At 50.3% G+C, this 20,710-nt stretch overlaps 2 protein-coding genes across 3 annotated transcripts in view; both read right to left on the bottom strand.

Annotated features, from left to right (window-relative positions):
• LOC135378142 ((Lyso)-N-acylphosphatidylethanolamine lipase-like) overlaps window positions 1–277 on the bottom strand; it is a 47,023-nt gene extending 46,746 nt beyond the window's left edge. The window contains exon 1 of one of the 2 annotated variants that reach the window (XM_064611049.1): window positions 108–277. In XM_064611049.1, the coding sequence (XP_064467119.1) occupies window positions 108–124 (17 nt within the window). In that variant the 5' untranslated portion in view covers window positions 125–277. The remainder of the gene's footprint in view (window positions 1–107) is intronic. The other variant, XM_064611052.1, reaches the window with a different exon arrangement.
• Window positions 1–20,710, bottom strand: part of LOC135378140 (uncharacterized) — a 97,219-nt gene that overhangs the window by 67,441 nt on the left and 9,068 nt on the right. The window lies entirely within an intron of this gene.

The raw sequence follows: 20,710 nt of genomic DNA, 5'->3' as shown, positions 1-20,710 counted from the left end.
TCGTTTGATTTCGAGTAGCTGAACACACACAAGAGCAGCCTTCCGCAGAGGTTTTGAACAAACGGTCAATTCCGCAGAAAGCCAGTGCGACATATTGTTCCACCTACCTTACACTGAGTTGCATCCTGTTGCTGTTGCGAATGGCATGGGCTACGACGCAAACTCACCGCACGAACACCTATCGACACGTGACGTCCGAGCGGCCGATTGATCAACAAAGTATACACACATACGATCCAACTGCTACATGAGCATCCCTCGCCGTCCACAATCAGGAGGAGGGAAACGTTACGAGCGAAAGCCCGAGTGAGTGAAGGCCGCTTGGTTATCGTGTTTCTACCACTTCCCACCCTGTAACGTTCAAGAGAGGATTGCGCCGGCTGAAGGTCTTTCAAGCTAAAAATGCTGTATAAATTGCCGCTGCTCCCGCGACTCTGTCAAAAAGAAGGCGTCTGCATCTTAACCATGACACCATTGCATTACGCTGCTCATTAGAGCAGTTCCCCTTTTAATGGTAGCATTGGATGGCCTCCTTTTGATAGTGAAAGTGTTGATTGTAAAAGCAGGAACGGCTGAAACGGGAACTTTGAAGCAAAGAAAAATCAACCGGTATACTCAGCTCCAAGGACACACAGGGTGTATTGTATGTTATCGATTTCCGCGCTTTGCTGTTTGCCCAGAATAACTATGAACAGCCTTCCACTTGGCTATCACGTAATTTGAAACATGGAACCCCACACGTATTCACGAGTAAGTGCAAAAGCTGTTCGTAAGTACGTTTTCTCGTGACAACGCTCAAGCAGAGCCCATTTCATGGTCTCTTTATTCCCACCTTCCGTTTCTGAACAACAGCCAATGCTCTCCTCGTGTAATACTAATACCACGAGATTTATGGCCCGTTTTATTATGATTTTGGCTCAATTTATCATTTGATTTTTCGTCGAAAACATGCAATATAGATACCGTTTAATCCCAGGTGCACATTTGTTGCGAGCTCATGATAATTTGTTTTAAAACGACAGCCGAGACCGCAGCCAAAGCTAAAACCATGCTGTCGCATGCTTTCTTATGATGCTCAGGGTCGCCGTGTAAAATATTTCAATTAAACTCGCAGCCAATTGTGTTCTGTTCTGGATTTGATAGCCAACATTCGCTGTCAGCCGCTTTCGATTTTCTTCAGCCGCACTCAAGACACCGATTCGACACAAAGGTCGCTGATTACGTTATATCGCATTTCAAAACAATCCCTGACCCGCTTTATCTCGGTCGCACACCCACGTGGCGTCCGATAAGAAGCGGTACTGATAACGTCCCGGTAAAACCGACACCAGCAGGTTTTTTTTTTTCGTTTTTTTTTATCTCCAAAACTAGGATGCTCTGCTGGATCGAATTTTGCCCCTTACAAAAATGTCAAATAATTTTCTAAGGAAACTCTATTGTATTGACCATCGAAAACGTTACTACGAAAACAAGGAATTAAATAAGTTACCCGTTACCAAATCAGCAAAAGGTACGCGTTCCCGTTACTCGACAGTAACGAGTTACTCTTACGTTACCATGCTGTTGCAGAGGCACAACCATGTCAAAATCAAAATTGACACGTGCTTTATTTGGTCCGACAATTTACATGGAATTCGCTTTGAAGAATAGTTGGTACTCGAAATGGGCATCGTGTATTTTTGGTGCATTTCCTCGAGAGAGCCTCAAGAAATGACTAGAAAAATCACTGTAAAGTACAGCGCATAACCACAAAATACAGTCACTGTAAAATAGAGCGACCATTCGTTGTAATCGGCATATTACGGATATTCTGTGTATATTGTGTGAATATATTCTGTGGCAAGACTGAAAAATTGCTGTTGAAAGGCATGGCTGCATCACATACAGCCACCTTTGTTTGATGCATGTATTGGAAATAGCATGCGCCTGATTAGTAACGATGCTGATTTTCCTCTTTTTTCTGTAAATTCAAGGTCAACAGCTGCTTTTACACCCTTATTATTGCACCACTGTTAGGAGGTTACACGACGTCAGCGCGATTGTGCGTTTATGATAAACGCGACACCAACGTCTATAATCCGTTGTATAAGCTGGCTCTTTGCATTGCTAACCTCTCCTTTCTTTTTTAAATAAACATATCCCCCCGTTGTAAACCATCAAATCAGCCAAAGTTCTCGGGCTACCTCCTCACTACACGGCATTGACTCCACGAGGTATTCGATTGATTAGCGAATCTCGATACGGTAACTGCTACTGCTAACAAACATATTGCAGACGCTTACCTGAGCACGCTTCTTCAAATTCGAATACGACGTGTGGGATGTACTGAGTCATTTTGGTTTGGGAAGGCAAAGAAGACACTAAAATACTGCATTCCCGTCACCTTTTGCCGCCTTCGCCCTGAACACCTCGTCCAACCCTGGCCACACTGACGTGATAATCATCTGTGTCATCTTATACGAGTGATCCTGACTGGAGCCCACAAGTGAGGAGGCGGGAGAGAAAATACAGGGACTAAGGTTTCTTCCCGGCATACGGCCTGGCCACCAAGCTCTGAGATGCGTGCTCCAGGAGTCACGCCTTTTTTTTTTTTTTTTTTGAATAGCATGTCGACCTTCGTCTGCCCCCCCCCCTTCCCCCCGGCATACGCTGCTAGGCTAATGACTAGTATAGGCTAGTAAATCCATTGGCAGCAGCTGGAAGATATAGATAACACACACACACACACCGCGCGCGGTAGAAATCCAGGGCCTTTTTCCAATAATGCTTTCACGGTCAATGACACGACCGGAAAGCGGGTCCAGGAAAAAATGTTACCGGAGAAAATGTCACCGGACAATTGCTCACCGGACAATTGCTCACCGGACAATTGCTCACCGGACATTTGCTCACCGGACATTTGCTCACCGGACATTTGCTCACCGGACATTTGCTCACCACACTCGCTGAAGCCGGACAATTGCTCACCGCCTCTTTCACCGCACTTATATGTAATTTTATTTCGCGGTTTTATGTGATGTGATTTTATTTATCGTTTATGGTGCTCATATACTTGACTTTTTATTTGTTCGCTGAACTTGGGTGTACAGCTTGGGACAAAAGTTTACGGAACACGGCACTGGCGTGTTTCTTCATCGGAGCGGCCTCCTGCTAGCCATCAGGAAGTGATCGAATAAGAAACGGGTGATCAGCTATTCTGTACATCATACTGTATGTCTGTGCGCTGCCATTTGCTGCTAGGCTGTCGCTCCTAGAGCAGGCTGTCGCATGGAGAAATGCGACGCACCGGTGTTCCGTAAACTTTTGTCCCAAGCTGTACCTCGAAATAAAGTGATCAAAATCCCCATTTCAAAATACTGGTACTGTAAATAAATGAACATGAGAGAACTGATGTTCTGCGGCTGGAACAACATAGAAGGGACAATCAGATGACGCAACCTGGAAGTCGCTGAGAAGGCGTGTTAGCTTAGCTCAATTGGTAGAGCCCTGGACCAGTAATCCAGAAGATGTGGGTTCGTGTCCTACAGCTGGCTAACCTTTTCAGTGACTTCGTCGTTTACTGTAAATAAATGTTATCTGGCTATACAATGCACAGTTGCGCGCGGGAAACTGCCAACACCGAACTTAAACTAACCTGGACATAGCGGTGCAAACACTGAACTTGGACCAACCTAATAATAAACTAACCACCGTACTGTTCAGTCGTCTCCGCCCTACTAAGCCTAACGAGCGCTAAAATGTGGCTTTCGTTCGCTAAACCGACTTAGACAGATATAGAAAATTCGTTAATTTTAGTGGTTAAATAATGAGGTGATTTTAAATCTTCCCCGTCTCGTGTCTTGGAAGATCCTAGTGACGCAGCATGAGCGTACCGAGAGGGAGACAAGGTCACTTTGTAAAATTGCGCACTCTTTATTCATAGGTCATGATTATTTTGTAAGGGTCATCATAATATGAATCTGTGAACACCTGCGCAGTCCGCAGCGTCCGTCTCCAGGGGAGGAGGTGACGTGGTTGCACGCTTTGGCCCCGTGGAAGCACTTTGCCGCCCCCCCCCCCTTGGGAAATAATCCTCAAGGAACGCCCCATGGACGCAGGTCCTGACAAAGACGCTTCAGGTGTGCCTCCAAGTGGACGACCTCTCGCCTCACCCTCTTCACTGGTGGATTCCTAGATCTATTTGAAGCAACTTACACAGCTAAAAAATAAGTTCAGCTAACATAAAAAAGTCAAGCGCCATAAACGCGACATAAAATCACAATATAAGTGTGGTGAAAGAGCGGGTCAGCAATTGTCCGGCCTCAGCAGTTTTTGGTGAGCAACTGTCCGGTGAGCAATTGACCGCGCCCCTCAATGGTCACGTTTGTTGATACAATGTGCACACGTGGCTTGGATATTCTTATTTTGTGTCTTTCTTCTTATACTAAGAAGTATATCCTGTGTGACGTCACACTGACTGGCGTGCAATCAGAACGCGGGGATTTTGCGACTGTAGATTTTAAGCCTGATGGTACAGTTATCCTGTGGCGGCCCGTGTGTGATGACGAAGACGTGCCTCTGCTGCCACGCGCTACGGCTCTGGCACGGCAGTTCTACCGGCACCGTCCTAGCGTGAGGCCATGTCCGTCTGCCCGCTCTGGGACATTCCATCATCGCCGGTCAGGACTCATGTAGAGGAACACCACCTCCTCTACATTTGGTGACCCGGTGGAAAGGAGCAAACGGATATACACCCCGAGAGGACCGGCAACTCTCTTTCATCAGCGAATTCACCGTCCACATCCGTCATGTCAAGGGCGCGGACAACCCAGTTGCCGATGCACTTTCTCGAATGGACGTCAATGCTACCTCGCTTCCTCGTCTGGACATTGATTACGTCCGAATGGCTGAGGAGCAAGAATCTGATGAAGAGCTTCGCCAGCTTCGCAGCTCTTCCACGTCCCTTTCTTTTGCGGAAGTCCCACTTCACGGTTCCCCCCGCAAGTTGATCTGCGATACCTCAGCTGGTAGAGAAAGACCTTTCGTTCCATCATCCTTCAGACGGCAAATTTTCGACAGCATTCATTCCCTCGCCCACCCTGGAATTCGCGCGTCCCAAAAGCTCATCACCGCACGCTTCGTGTGGCCGGCCATGAATGCCGACGTGCGGGCTTGGGCCCGCTGTTGTCTCATCTGCCAGCGTGTCAAGGTGCAGCGGCACACCACAACGCCTTTCACCGCTTTCCCTCTTCCCGATGCCCGCTTTTCTCATGTCCATATTGATATCGTAGGACCTCTACCACCATCACGCGGCCACTCGTACATCCTGACGTGCGTCGATCGCTTCTCCCGATGGCCGGAAGCAATACCCATCATCGACATCACAGCTGAGACTGTCGCAAGAGCCTTTCTCCACGGTTGGGTAGCCCGCTTCGGCGTGCCAGCTACCATTTCTACTGACCGTGGACGACAGTTCGTCTTCCTCCTCTTCATGTATCGACGCGGACCCCAACCGCTAGCTCTACACCGCTCCGCGTCTGAGGGGGGGAGTGATGTGGCGGCCCGTGTGTGATGACGAAGACGTGCCTCTGCTGCCACGCGCTACGGCTCTGGCACGGCAGTTCTACCGGCACCGTCCTAGCGTGAGGCCACGACCATCCGCCCGCTCGGACATTCCATCATCGCCGGTCAGGACTCATGTAGAGGAACACCACCTGCTCTACATTCCTTTCTGGTTTGAGGGAAGAGCGGGACGTACATTTTTCTGTACCAGCTTGCGTGGAGTAGCGGTTAGGATTGTTGAAGCTTTCTTTGTGTGCATCGTAAGACGACTACGAATCAACTGAGAGCGCGTGTAAGTAGCGCGTGTGCGTGAGCTTTTCCACCTTGTGCTCGTGTTAGGAGCCGACACGTTTTGCTGTACCTCTGTACTCGGACATGGTTGAAGCTGGTCGCTGAAATTAAACGTATTTGAAGTGGCAAGTACAGTTCCTTTATTCTCGGAGTGGATATTCCATATTTCTGGTGCCGAAACCCGGGAACTGGCCTGGCTGTACAAGATATTGAACGTTTCGAAGACTGATCATGGACCGGCTTAAGCCGAAAAGAGCAGCAAGGCGTGCACAAATTACTCGACTCGTGAACGAGGTCACGGATCTTCGGCAGGACGTCGGTGTCAGTAAGACCGCTTTGAATGGAGTTCTAGCTCGCATAGAAGGAAGTTACAACGAACTACAAGCGGTGAACGCAGAAATCGAGCCCTTCATAAAGGACGAGGATTTACCCGCGGAGTACGAAGCAGTATTCCGATATGAAGAGCAAACAGCTAATGCGACTGCGGAACTACGGACACGGCTGGCTGATTTTCAGCTTTTGGAACGGCACATGGCTTGTCCTCAGTCGGAGCCAGTGTCGCCTCGTATGCCACAGATCAATCAAGAAGTCCAAGCGGGGATCAAGCTACCTAAGTTGCAGTTGATGACCTTCGCCGGTGAGCTCACAGAATGGCGACCATTTTGGGAGCAGTTCAAGACGGCAGTACATGAAAACCAGCGGCTGAATAAGACAGAGAAGTTCCAGTACCTAAACGCGTCGTTGAAAGGACGGGCAGCTGCTTCCCTTCGTGGACTGCAATCAACAGAGTCTTCCTACGACGACGCGATTGAAGTACTATCGCAGCGTTTCGGAGACACCTCTCTTATACAACGGGAGTATCTCGCGAGGCTACGGGATTTACCAACTGTGAAATCACAGAGAGACGTACATGGACTACGGTCTTTGTATGACCATCTACAAGCCAACATTCGAGGTCTCAAGGCGCTGGGAGTGTCAACAAGTAGTTACTCGTCGATGATGGTCGACATCCTTTTCTCAGCTATCCCTACAGAGATGGTGGTTGAGTACCACCGAATGCATCGACACAAGAGGACCCCCAACGACGACGGGATCGCGGAGCACGGGGATAGGTCTACCAGGCCAGCTTGCTCAAGATGACTGCGGCGTAGAGACTACAGATGAGTTGTCGAAGGTCCTCGACTTCATCAGAGCGGAATTAGATAGCCTAGAACGGTCTGGACTGCAATACAGTCAGAAGGCTTCAGGGGCCTAACATACTAACGGGGCAAGAAACAAACTTATTCCTACCGGAGCGGTTCTCCAAGCATGCGTTGAAGGAACTCCAAAGTGCGTGTTCTGTGCATCAACTGGCCACAGCACACTGGACTGCAATGCAGGACTATCGATCGCCGAAAAGATTGAAAAACTGTCAAAGGATATGCGCTGCTTTCGGTGTACGAAAAGAGGTCACCGGTCCAAGGACTGTCGTGTTAACGTTGTCTGTAAACATTGTGGAAACAGACACGCTTCCGTTGTCTGCGATCCCTCAAAGAGACCAAGTCCGACAACTAGCAACGACACCGTGACCAACATAATGACTACCACCCAGCACAGGGACCAACGGGGACGAGCCGAGGTTCTTTTGCAGACATTCAGACTATGGGCGTCATCGGACACCGCGTGTACCCAACTTCGTGGCATCATCGATGGAGGTAGTCAGCTGACCTTCATCCGTGACGACATTGCGCAGAAGCTGAAACTGAAAGTTGTAGGTGAGAGCAAGTTGCGGTTGAACACTTTTGCCAGTGCGTCTACCGCGAACAAGACCCACTTAGGGAAGGTGGTTGAACTTCACCTGCGGAGTCAGTATCGTCCTGTGGACTATGTCATACGCGCAACCACTATTCCGTTCATTTGCAAGGATCTTGCGGAAATTCCAGCTAATCAGGAGTTCGTCGAAAGGCTTCGTCGACAAGGACACCAGATAGCCAACGACTCCTTGTTCCCCAATGTTCAGTGTGAAGCTGGCATTGGACTGCTAATAGGCAGTGACGAAATGTGGCAGCTCTTGACAGGAGAAGTGAAGAGGCATGCAGACGATGACAAGTTGGTAGCAATTGGAACGGTGTTCGGGTGGACGTTTCAAGGGCCTTCACTGGTCACACATGGCTATGCTGAAACTTCAGCAGCCACGACGATATGCGTCTTAAGAACTGGAGTTAGTGTGGATCCAGATGATGTGCTGGAGAAGTTCTGGAAGTTAGAAAGTATTGGAATCTCAGACGTAACGACAAACAACAACGAGCATGACACAGCGGTGCTTGAAGAATTTCAAAGAAGCATTCGTTATGTGGACGGCCGGTACGAGGTGGCCCTACCCCGGAAACCTCGTACAGAAGAATTAGAAGACAACTTTGAGGAAGCCAACCGGCGACTGCGAGGACTTACGAGACGGTTACTCCAAAATGACTGCTTGACGAAGTATGACGAGGTTATGAGGAGTTACCTTGAAAATGAGCACGCCGAGAAGGCCAACGAAGACACAGCCCTGACTGGTTTGCATTACTACATGCCTCACAGGGCAGTAGTGCGTAGCGAATCCACGACAACGGAGATACGTGTGGTGTTTGACGCCTCATCACACGCATCTGGAGCTACATCGCTGAATGACCACTTGGAGAAGGGGCCTAAGTTGGGAGCAGATTTGGTGCCTGTCCTGTTGCGTTTCAGACTACGCAGAATAGCAATCACAGCGGATATCCGAAAGGCATTTCTGCAAATCGGCATTCGAGAGAAAGACAGAGATGCTCTCCGTTTCTTGTGGTTTAACCATGCTCCAATATGGGACGATCCACAGCCTGAAGTGGAGTGTTGGAGAATGACGAGGGTGCCTTTCGGGACATCGGCGAGTCCTTTCCTGCTGACTGCAACTCTACAGCATTACCTCAGATCAGCACCTGAGATCAGTAGAGGGGTCGAACAAAAATCTGGCCCAGGCACTAATAAATTCTTTCTATGTCGACGATCTGCTTGTGGGCGTAGCCAACGTTTTTGGAGGGAAACATCTGGTCCAAAAGGCAGAAGACATCTTTCAGAGGGCAGGAATGAAACTAAGCAAATGGGCGTCCAACTCTGCTGAGCTACAGACTATGTTCCTGCAGTCCGACACCGGCGGAGCTAGCGAAGGAAAATCATTCTTCGACACTGCACATACTAAGGTACGCGGGGTGGTGTGGGACCGATCTAGTGACAGACTGAAGTTCTCAGCACAGCACCTGCTGGATGTCATTGCCGACATGAAAGACAGCAAGAGGTCCATACTGCAGGCTTCCGCCAGACTGTTCGATCCTCTGGGGTTCCTGTCACCGTATACCATTCGAGTCAAGATGCTCTTCCAAGAACTCTGGAAGGCGAAGATAGATTGGGACTCCAAACTTCGAGAGGAGATATCGAAGACATGGAACCTCTGGCTTAAGGAGCTGCCCGATCTACATATGATCTCAGTGGGAAGATGTTTGCTTCCAACCGAAGGGTCTTTGTACGTTTATGAAATGCACATCTTCACGGATGCTAGTCCGGAGGCATATGGAGCATGCGCCCTCCTACGGAGCACGAGTGAGATTGGAGAAACAAAGGTATCCCTGCTATTTGCAAAGTCACGAGTAGCACCACTCAAGAAGATCACTTTGCCTAGGCTGGAACTAATGGGGGCCCTGATAGGAGTGCGAATAGCCAAGTTCCTGAGTCAAGCGCTGTCTTTGTCGAACCTTGAGACGACATTCTGGACCGACTCCACCATTACGCTAAGCTGGATCCGAGGTGACTCAACGAGGTGGAAACCCTTCGTGAGGAACAGAGTGGCAGAGATCCAGGCGAATAGCCGTCAGCAGCAGTGGAGGCATTGCCCTGGCTGCGATAACCCAGCGGACGCCTTAACAAGGGGACTCACCGTCAGGTCATTAAGTCAGAACACACAATGGTTTGAAGGACCAGGGTGGCTTTCCCATCCACGGACAGTTTGGCCAAAGCCTTGCGGTGAAGGAGATGCGGACTTAGAGAGCGTCGAGGAAGAAAAGCTGAGAGCCGCACTAGTGATTGCAGGTGATTTAAAGGGGCCTTCTCCTCTATTCGAGCTTTTTAAGTACAGCACCGCGTGCGGGTTGCGTGCGTTGTGCGGGTTACCGCATGGATAAGATGATTTGTGTAGAATTGCCGTACTAATGTAAAAAACAAAGGGGCGCTTACGGCATCTGAAGTGGCGGAGTCCGAGATGTTATGGGTGAGACATCTGCAACGTGAAGTCTACTCAGAAGAGACGTTCGCACTCAGTCGCAACGAGCAAATTGCCAAATCATCCAAGCTTCTGAGGCTGAATCCGTTTCTCGATGAAAATGGAGTGATGCGGCTTACGGGCAGACTACAGTGCTCGGACAACCCTGAAGATATCAAGCATCCCATTCTGCTACCAAAGAAGCACACGCTCTCCAAGGTGACTGTTCAGAACGCACATGAACTAACGCTACATGGAGGGGTACAGCCGTCGCCACACTTAACCGTAACGCGCGATCGTGTGGCACGTGTAGCTACCAGAGTCACCAAGCGGCCAACTTTCGACGGTGTGTTCGAGACATGTGAATCATTGCACAGAGGCGCCGCCTCTCGACTGTGGCTCGGCAATGGCTCGATATGCTCTCACCTTCTGATGTTGTGTTTGTGCGCCCTCACCCAACGGGTGCTTCGGCCACGAACGATTGCGAATGTGAAAATGCGCGCTTATCTGAAGGAATAAATAAGTGTTGTCAGTGGGCTATAGGTTTGATATAATTATATGAACATTCTTTTGAGACGAACGAAGCTTCAGCTCTTGTCCGTTATCACCGCTCCTGAATCTTTGACTCCTTCGTTGGTGCTGAAGGCATATCTAGTGACGTCTTTGGAGGCTCATTTTTAGTTTTTAATTTATTCTCCGCATGGGGCAAGCGCGCATTCCCTTCCCAATGTCGCGCGGAACGGCGCGCAGCCCAGAGTAGGTAAGGGCGGTGACACATGCGGGAATCCGAAGCCACCGTCGAGAGGGGTTGCTTGTGTGGAACTATCGAGTGTCTCGAACCCAGTGTCGACGCCTGGCGGCGCTGACGCCTGTGGGGCCACGCGATCGCGCGTTACGGTTAAGTGTGGCGACGGCTGTACAACTGACATTGTCGACCTGGCGAGAAGTGGTGGATAGTCCAGGCCAGGCAGATTGTGAAGTCGATCATACACGACTGCACCGTATGCGTAAGGTTTCGTGCTACTCGAATCACAGCGCCAACTGCGCCTTTTCCAGATGTTCGGACAAACCCGACTCACCCTTTCAGACCACAGGTGTCGACTTTGCGGGACCGTTGTACAGCAAAGCTAGTAAAGGTTACGAATCCTCCTCCAAGTCATATATCCTCCTCTTCACATGTGCCACGACGAGATCGATTCATCTCGAGTTAGTGACCGATACAACGGCGAAAAAGTTCCTCATGGCGTTCCGACGATTTATCTCAAGAAGGGAAACTCCTTCTATCATATACAGCGACAATGCCCTTGCTTTCAAGAAGGCGTCGAGGGATATTGAAGACTCGTGGAAGATACTGCCTAGCACCGAATCACAAGGCTTTATGTCTGCAAAACGTTATCATGGCAATTTCTAAAATATATTGACACGTTTTCTTTATCAGCCTTGCGCAATTCCACCTGGGGGGGGGGGGGTCTCAGTGTTCAGCCACTAGGGCGGTCCCCCCAATTCTGGATTTCCAGTACAGATGAAAGACTCTGGCTGTCGGAGTGCGCAGTCTTGGTGAAGTTCCACGTGCATGCTTCCTCATCTGACCGCCAAACGACGTACGAGATAGCGATTACATGATTCCTGCTGCTCCTCGTAGCTTCCAAGAAGGGCACCATTTTACCTGATGTGATAGCAAAACAGAAAAAGAGAAACTACAAGCTTCGCAGAAACAGACAGACACCACTACCAAGGCATTGGTTGGCGGATATATATCAGCATCGTAGAGTTGGAACTAACAACCGTGAAACAAGTCAGGAAAAGAACCAAAATCGAAGGAAGTGAGTGGGTTCCAACACTGAACTTTGAATGTAAATTCCATGGTCGGTACACTAGTATCACGAGTAAACATTACCATTAAAATAACGTATGCCCTTGTCATTCATCAGAAGGTAACGATTTCTGGAGACAAGTCATGCCAGGACAAGACAGGACAGGATTTTCTACGGGCAGAAGTCACTTGTAACTTGTATTAGAACCGAGCAGCACTGGACGGGCACCGTATCGGACGGTCTGATGCCGAAAAAAAAAACGGCTCATAGGGGTGAATTATCGTTTTTTTGAAATTAACAGGAAGCCCTTAAAACTGTTAAGCGTATACACAGTTCTTTTCTTTATTTTTGTTATTTGGTATGTGTTACAACCGCTCAAATGTCCTATAGTGTGCGAGGCGTGTTCGTAAAAACGTGCGCGTAGGCGAGTTCAGTTGTCCGAACATTCACTGGTTATCTGGTAGCTTAGGATGCTATAAAAAGCACGCTTTCACTGATTTACGTTCAGTATTTTGCTCAAGCTAGATTGTACGTACTCCCAACAGAACAGATGCATATCATCAACTACTCTAGATCTCATCCTCACTCTTCACCATGTCCTTTTCGACGTATAGTGTTCCCATCTTCTTCTAGCCTACTGAGTGGCCATGTGTCAGCATTCGCAACAGCATTCACTCGTTGTTTGTACTGGGACTCGTGAAGAACGGAAGGTGGTGGGTTCAAATTCTGCAACCACCTTGTGCTGTCTGGGTTTTTCCTGGATTTTCCCATTCACAGCCATAGTTGCTTCGCGCTGCTGACACGAAATAAAACAGACAGAATACTGCATGTGCATTGTCGCATACTGCCAAGGTATATTAAGCGATTAAAACATATCACTTCGTTACACCTCAACCGCCAAATGCCACACAATGCAGAAGACACAGTTCTGCGTCAACATGTCTTGTATGAAAGAGGGGTCCAAGGTGCTAGGAGCGCAGGAAACGTCTGCAGGGAACGCGGAAGGGATGTTGGGCGCGGTGCATGCATACAAGTTCGTGTTGGCATAAATGTGACATCGCTTTGACATGTCGACTGATGGTTGTGATGGCGAAGGAAATCTGATCCCAAAATGAAATTAGATGTGTATTTTCATCAAGTAAGGAGCCTTACTATGGAGGTAGGCCCTTCTCACGTATTCCAGTTCTAGTCTACATAGTGGAGAACTACTCTACCCGAAGGGGGATTGCTGTGCGTACCGGCCAGACCATGCGAACAATCTAGAACTTAGGAAGCGTCGTTTCAGGGGCTAGTACGGTCAAAGCTCGGCAACATGAGACATGTATTGCCATCAAGCAGGGAACTTATCTGTGAAGGTAGACCCATTTACACGTTCTTCAACTCTAGCTTATACATACTAGAGAACAACTCCACCTACAGAGGGATTGCTGCGTGTACCCACCAGACCATGCGAACAATCCAGAACTCAGGAAGAGTCGCTTCAGGGGCTAGTGTAGCGCCACCCATTGCATGCCGGTAGCCTTCGACGACGACAACTCGGCCCGTCTGTTTCTCGTGCACAGCTCGCATGCTTACCGGATGTTCAGTTCTGTGCCGCGCAGATTAAACCGGCCTAACCTGACTCCTGGTCTTTGAGTCTCTTTCTCGGTAAGGCTTCAGCAACTACAAACTGGTGACCCGAACTGGCGACTCTGAGAAAACTGGCGACTGGCGCCCCTGTGGAGATTACAGGGCTCTCAACCTTGTTACTAAACCCGTCAGATATCCCTTACCTCACATTCAGGATTTTAGTACCAGCTTAGCTGGCGCAACACTCTTCTCTAAGCTGGATCTCAAGGAAGCCTACCATCAGATACCAGTCGCGCCAGATGATGTTCCCAAGACCTCTATCACCACGCCCTTTGGCCTTTTTGAATTCGTGAGGATGCCCTTCGGCCTCCGCAACGCGGCACAAACGTTTCAGAGGTTGCTGCGAGGCCTACCCTTCGTCATGGCATACATCGACGACCTGCTCATTGCGAGTTCTTCCCCTGATGCGCATGAGCACCATCTTCATCAAGTTTTCTCGCGTCTTCGGCAGTGCGGCATCATCATCAAGCTCGAGAAATGTCAATTCGGCGTACCGTCCCTCGAGTTTCTCGGACACCAGAGGGCTTAATCGCTTCATCGTCGTTACGGTCGTTACAAGCTAACGAGTGGCGGGAAATTGACAAAGGCGGCGGGAAATTTAAAAAGGTGGGCACGTGATAAAACACGTGCACGGCGCTCTTCGCGCGATACGTGAAGGCCGTGGTACACGTCACGCGCAATGTGTCACGTGCCCACCTTTTTGAATTTCTCGCCACTCGTTAGCTTGTAACGACCGTAACGACGATGAAGCGATTAAGTCCCCTGGTCTCAAGCGCTGGCATATCACCGCTCCCGTCCAAAGTAGAAGCCATCACGAACTTCCCAATTCCCTCCACGATCCACCAGCTCCGAAGATTCCTTGGTTTAATTAACTTCTATCGCCGTATCATACCGAACTGCGCCCGCATCCTTCGCCCTCTGGATGAATTCCTTCGGGGTCAACCCGCGAAGAACTCCCCCCTTTCGTGGTCCGCTGACTCCGCGTCCGCATTCCATGACATCAAGCATGCCCTGGCTTCGGCGACTCTCCTGACCCATCCTCGTGCTGACGCACCCACTTCTCTCATGGTTGATGCTTCGGATGGTGCTGTTGGATCCGCCTTGCACCAGATCCAGGATGCAGTCGTCGTCCCACTCGCGTTCTTCTCGCAGAAGCTCTCGCCTACAGAATCAGCGTACAGTACCTTCGGCAAGGAACTGCTGGCCGCATTCAAAGCCGTGCGGCATTTCCGATACTTCCTCGAAGGCCGTCGCTTCACGCTCCTCACTGATCACAAGCCCCTTTTGACTGCCTTTACGTCGGCCAGTGCGAAGTATTTTCCCCGCGAGATTCGCCATCTCTCCTACTTGGCCGAATTTACTACGGATGTCAGGCACGGCGCCGGCCGCTCCAACCAACCCGCCGATACCCTCAGTCGCATTTGCGCCACCTCCCACGAGCTTCCTCTCGACGCCACCACTATGGATAGGCACCAGCAAACGGACGCGGAGCTTCTCAAGATACGCGCCGCGCACTCCACCAGCCTGCATCTCCAAGACATTGTCCTTCCCGGTTCCGATCTCTCTGTCGCCTGTGACGTTTGCACCGCTACGCCGCGCCCCTTCGTACCGGCCACACTTCAGCGCAGGGGCTTCGACACTCTTCACTCCCTTGCCCATGGTGGCGTCCGTGCCACCCACCACCTCATCTCGTCACGATACGTCTGGCCTGGCATGCGGAATCATATCCGCAAATGGACCCAGTCTTGCCTCCCATGCCAGCGTGCGAAAGTGCAGCGTCACACGGCCTCCTCCCTTGCCGCCTTCCTGCCCCCGGATCACAGGTTTCACAACATTCACGTGGACATCGTCGTCCCACTTCCCTCATCCAACGGTTACCGCTACCTACTCACCTGCATAGACAGGTACACTCGGTGGCCCGAGGCCGCTCCTATGGTGGACGCCACCGCCGAAACTGTATGCTCCACCTTTCTGCACACGTGGGTCGCACGTTTCGGGACCCCAGCCGAACTCATAACTGACAGAGGAGCACAATTTGAATCCTCCCTATTTCGCTGCATGCTCAAGATGTTGGGAACAACCAGGTATCGCACAACCGCCTATCATCCCGCCGCAAATGGGCTCGTCGAGAGATCCCATCGTCATCTGAAATCCGCCATCATGGCATATGAGCATCGCACTCACGGGCATAATCACCTCCCCTTGATACTCCTCGGTATTCGCTGTGCCGTCAAGGCGGACTCACACTGCTCCCCCGTGGACATGGTCTACGGATCGAGCCTCCGAATTCCGGGGCAGCTGCTTCTTTCCCCTCGAGACCACTTGGACTCGCCCCTGGACTTCCTCGCCCGACTCCAGTCCACCCTCTCCCAACTTCTGCCTCTCCCGGTACGAAAATCCGTCGAACGCCCATTCTATGTACCCCGAGACCTCGCCTCCGCCACCCACGTTTTTCTCCGTTCACCCCCCGTACACCGATCCTTGGAAGCCCCCTACACCGGCCCCTGCCGCGTCATCGTCCACGGTTATAAGACTTTCCGTATCCTCGTCAACGGTAAAAAGCAAACAGTCGGGATCGATAGGCTCAAGCCCGCCTACCTCCCAGACGATCCCCCACCAGACGTAACTACTACCGCTTCCAGCTACAACCCCGCTGCGCCTCAGCCACCCCCCTCGACCCGCCATGTGACCTGGGCGAGACCCCTCCGGTCTTCTGGGAGGGCGCAACTGTAGCGCCACTCATTCCATGCCGGTAGCCTTCGACGACGACTCGGCCCGTCTGTTTCTCGTGCACAGCTCGCATGCTTACCGGCTGTTGTCTTTGAGTCTCTATCTCGGTAGGGGTTCAGCAACTACACTAGTACGTTCCAATCTCGGCAACAACATGAGACACGTGTTGTCATCAAGCAGAGAACTTACCTGTGTAGGTAGGCCTCTTCACACGTTCTCGAACTCTAGCTTATACATACTGGAGAACAACTCCACCATAAGGGGGATTGCTGTGCGTACCAGCCAGCCCATGCGAACAATCCCGAACTCAGGGAGTCCCTCCAGGGCCTAGTATGGTCCAAGCTCCTCAACTAGAAGATGAGTCACGTATTGTCATCAAGCAGGGAGCTTACCTGTGAAAGTAGGCCCCTTTACACGTCCTCCAACTCTAGCTTATACGTACTAGAGAACAACTCCGCCCGAAGGGGGATTCCTGTGCGTATCCGCCAAACCATGCGAACAATCCAGAACTCAGGAAGAGTCGCTTCATAGCTAGTAGGGTCCAAGCTCGGGCACTACAACATGAGACACTTACTGTCATCAAGCAGGAAACCTACCCATGGAGGTAGGCACCATTCCATCTCTAGCTTATACGTACTGGAGAACAACTCCACCCGAAGGCGGTTGCTGTGCGTACCCGCCAGACCATGCGAACAATCTAGACCTTAGGAAGAGTCGCTTTAGAGGCTAGCACGGTCAGAGCTCGGCAACTAGAACATGAGACACGTTTGTCATCGAACAGGGAACCTACCCATAATGGTAGACACCTTTTCCACATATAGCCCATACATACTGGAGAACAACTCTACCCGAAGGGGAATTGCTGTGCGTACCCCCCAGACCATGCGAACAATCTAGAACTTAGGAAGGGTTGCTTCAGGGGCTAGTACGGTCAAAGCTCGGGAACTATAGAACATGAGACGATGTCATAAAGCAGGGAACCTACCTGTGGAGGTAGGCCCCATTCCATCTCTAGCCTATATACATACTAGAGAACAACTCCACCCGAAGGCGGATTGCTGTGCGTACCCAGCAGACCATGCGAACAATCTTGAACCTAGGAGGGGTTGCTTCAGAGGCTACTACGGTCCAAGCTCGATAACTAGAACATGAGAGGTTGTCATAAAGCAGGGAACTTAGTGTGGAGATAGGCCCCATTCGATCTCCAGCCTATACATAATGGAGAACAACTCCACCCGAAGGAGGATTGCTGTGTCGTAGCCAGCAGATTATGTGAACAATCTAGAACCTACGAAGGGTTGCTTCAAAGGCTAGTATGCTCCAAGCTCGGGAACTAGAACATGAGACGTTGTCATAAAGCAGGGAACCTACCTGTGGAGGTAGGCCCCATTCCATCTCTGGCCTATACATACTGGAGAACAACTCCACCAGAAGGAGGATTGCTGTGCGTAGCCAGCAGATTATGTGAACAATCTAGAACCTACGAAGGGTTGCTTCAGAGACTAGTACGGTCCAAGCTCGGTAACTAGAACACGAGACGTTGTCATAAAGCAGGGAACATAGTGTGGAGATAGGCCCCATTCAATCTCTATCCTATACATACTGGAGAACAACTCCACCCGAAGGCGGATTGCTGTGCGTACCCAGCAGACCATGCGAACAATCTAGAGCTTAGGAAGGGTTGCTTCAGAGGCTGGTACGGTCCAAGCTCGCGAACTAGAACGTGAGACGTTGTCATAAAGCAGGGAATCTTCCTGTGGAGGTAGGCCCCATTCCATCTCTAGCCTATACATACTGGAGAACAACTCCATCCGAACGGAGATTGCTGTGCGTACCCAGCAGACCATGTGAGCAATCTAGAACTTAGGAAGGGTTGCTTCAGAGCCTAGTACGGTCCAAGCTCGGTAACTAGAACATGAGACGTTGTCATAAAGCAGGGAACCTTCCTGTGGAGATAGATCCAATTCCATCTCTAGCCTGTACATACTGGAGAACAACTCTACCCGAAGGCGGATTGCTGTGCGTACCCAGCAGACCATGCGAACAATCTTGAAGCTAGGAAGGGTTGCTTCAGAGGCTAGTACGGTCCAAGCTCAGTAACTAGACCATGAGACGTTGTCATAAACCAGGGAACTTAGTGTGGAGATAGGCCCCATTCCATCTCTATCCTATACATACTGGAGAACAACTCCACCCGAAGGCGGATTGCTGTGCGTACCCAGCAGACCATACGAACAATCTAGAGCTTAGGAAGGTTGCTTCAGAGGCTGGTACGGTCCAAGCTCGTGAAGTAGAACATGAGACGTTGTCATAAAGCAGGGATCCTACCTGTGGCGGTAGGCCTCATTCCATCTCTGGCTTATACATACTGGAGAACAACTCCACCCGAAGGAGGATTGCAGTGCGTAGCCAGCAGATTATGTGAACAATCTAGAACCTACGAAGGGTTGCTTCAAAGGCTAGTATGCTCCAAGCTCGGGAACTAGAACATGAGACGTTGTCATAAAGCAGGGAACCTTCCTGTGGAGGTAGGCCCCATTCCATCTCTAGCTATACATACTGGAGAACAACTCCACCCGAAGGCGGATTGCTGTGCGTACCCAGCAGACCATACGAACAATCTAGAGCTTAAGAAGGGTTGCTTCAGAGGCTGGTACGGTCCAAGCTCGTGAACTAGAACATGAGACGTTGTCATAAAGCAGGGATGCTACCTGTTGAGGTAGGCCCCATTCCATCTCTGGCCTATACATACTGGAGAACAACTCCACCCGAAGGAGGATTGCTGTGCGTAGCCAGCAGATTATGTGAACAATCTAGAACCTACGAAGGGTTGCTTCAAAGGCTAGTATGCTCCAAGCTCGGGAACTAGAACATGAGACGTTGTCATAAAGCAGGGAACCTTCCTGTGGAGGTAGGCCCCATTCCATCTCTAGCCTATACATACTGGAGAACAACTCCATTCGAACGGAGATTGCTGTGCGTACCCAGCAGACCATGTGAGCAATCTAGAACTTAGGAAGGGTTGCTTCAGAGCCTAGTACGGTCCAAGCTCGGTAACTAGAACATGAGACGTTGTCATAAAGCAGGGAACCTTCCTGTGGAGATAGATCCAATTCCATCTCTAGCCTGTACATACTGGAGAACAACTCCATCCGAACGGAGATTGCTGTGCGTAGCAAGCAGACCATGCGAACAATCTAGAGGTTAGGAAGGGTTGCTTCAGAGGCTGGTAAGGTCCAAGCTCGTGAACTAGAACGTGAGACGTTGTCATAAAGCAGGGAATCTTCCTGTGGAGGTAGGCCCCATTCCATCTCTAGCCTATACATACTGGAGAATAACTCCATCCGAACGGAGATTGCGGTGCGTACCCAGCAGACCATGTGTGCAATCTAGAACTTAGGAAGGGTTGCTTCAGAGCCTAGTACGGTCCAAGCTCGGTAACTAGACCATGAGACGTTGTCATAAACCAGGGAACTTAGTGTGGAGATAGGCCCCATTCCATCTCTAGCCTATACATACTGGAGAACAACTCCACCCGAAGGCGGATTGCTGTGCGTACCCAGCAACCATACGAACAATCTAGAGCTTAAGAAGGGTTGCTTCAGAGGCTGGTACGGTCCAAGCTCGTGAACTAGAACATGAGACGTTGTCATAAAGCAGGGATGCTACCTGTTGAGGTAGGCCCCATTCCATCTCTGGCCTATACATACTGGAGAAAAACTCGACAAGAAGGAGGATTGCTGTGCGTAGCCAGCAGATTATGTGAACAATCTAGAACCTACGAAGGGTTGCTTCAGAGACTAGTACGGTCCAAGCTCGGTAACTAGAACACGAGATGTTGTCATAAAGCAGGGAACATAGTGTGGAGATAGGCCCCATTCAATCTCTATCCTATACATACTGGAGAACAACTCCACCCGAAGGCGGATTGCTGTGCGTACCCAGCAGACCATGCGAACAATCTAGAGCTTAGGAAGGGTTGCTTCAGAGGCTGGTACGGTCCAAGCTCGCGAACTAGAACGTGAGACGTTGTCATAAAGCAGGGAATCTTCCTGTGGAGGTAGGCCCCATTCCATCTCTAGCCTATACATACTGGAGAACAACTCCATCCGAACGGAGATTGCTGTGCGTACCCAGCAGACCATGTGAGCAATCTAGAACTTAGGAAGGGTTGCTTCAGAGGCTGGTACGGTCCAAGCTCGTGAAGTAGAACATGAGACGTTGTCATAAAGCAGGGATCCTACCTGTGGCGGTAGGCCTCATTCCATCTCTGGCTTATACATACTGGAGAACAACTCCACCCGAAGGAGGATTGCAGTGCGTAGCCAGCAGATTATGTGAACAATCTAGAACCTACGAAGGGTTGCTTCAAAGGCTAGTATGCTCCAAGCTCGGGAACTAGAACATGAGACGTTGTCATAAAGCAGGGAACCTTCCTGTGGAGGTAGGCCCC

The sequence above is a fragment of the Ornithodoros turicata genome, chromosome 1 (assembly GCF_037126465.1).
Source record: "Ornithodoros turicata isolate Travis chromosome 1, ASM3712646v1, whole genome shotgun sequence".
Taxonomy (NCBI): domain Eukaryota; kingdom Metazoa; phylum Arthropoda; class Arachnida; order Ixodida; family Argasidae; genus Ornithodoros; species Ornithodoros turicata.
The sequence above is the reverse complement of the archived record's forward strand: the minus strand, read 5'-3'. Positions and strand labels throughout refer to the sequence as shown.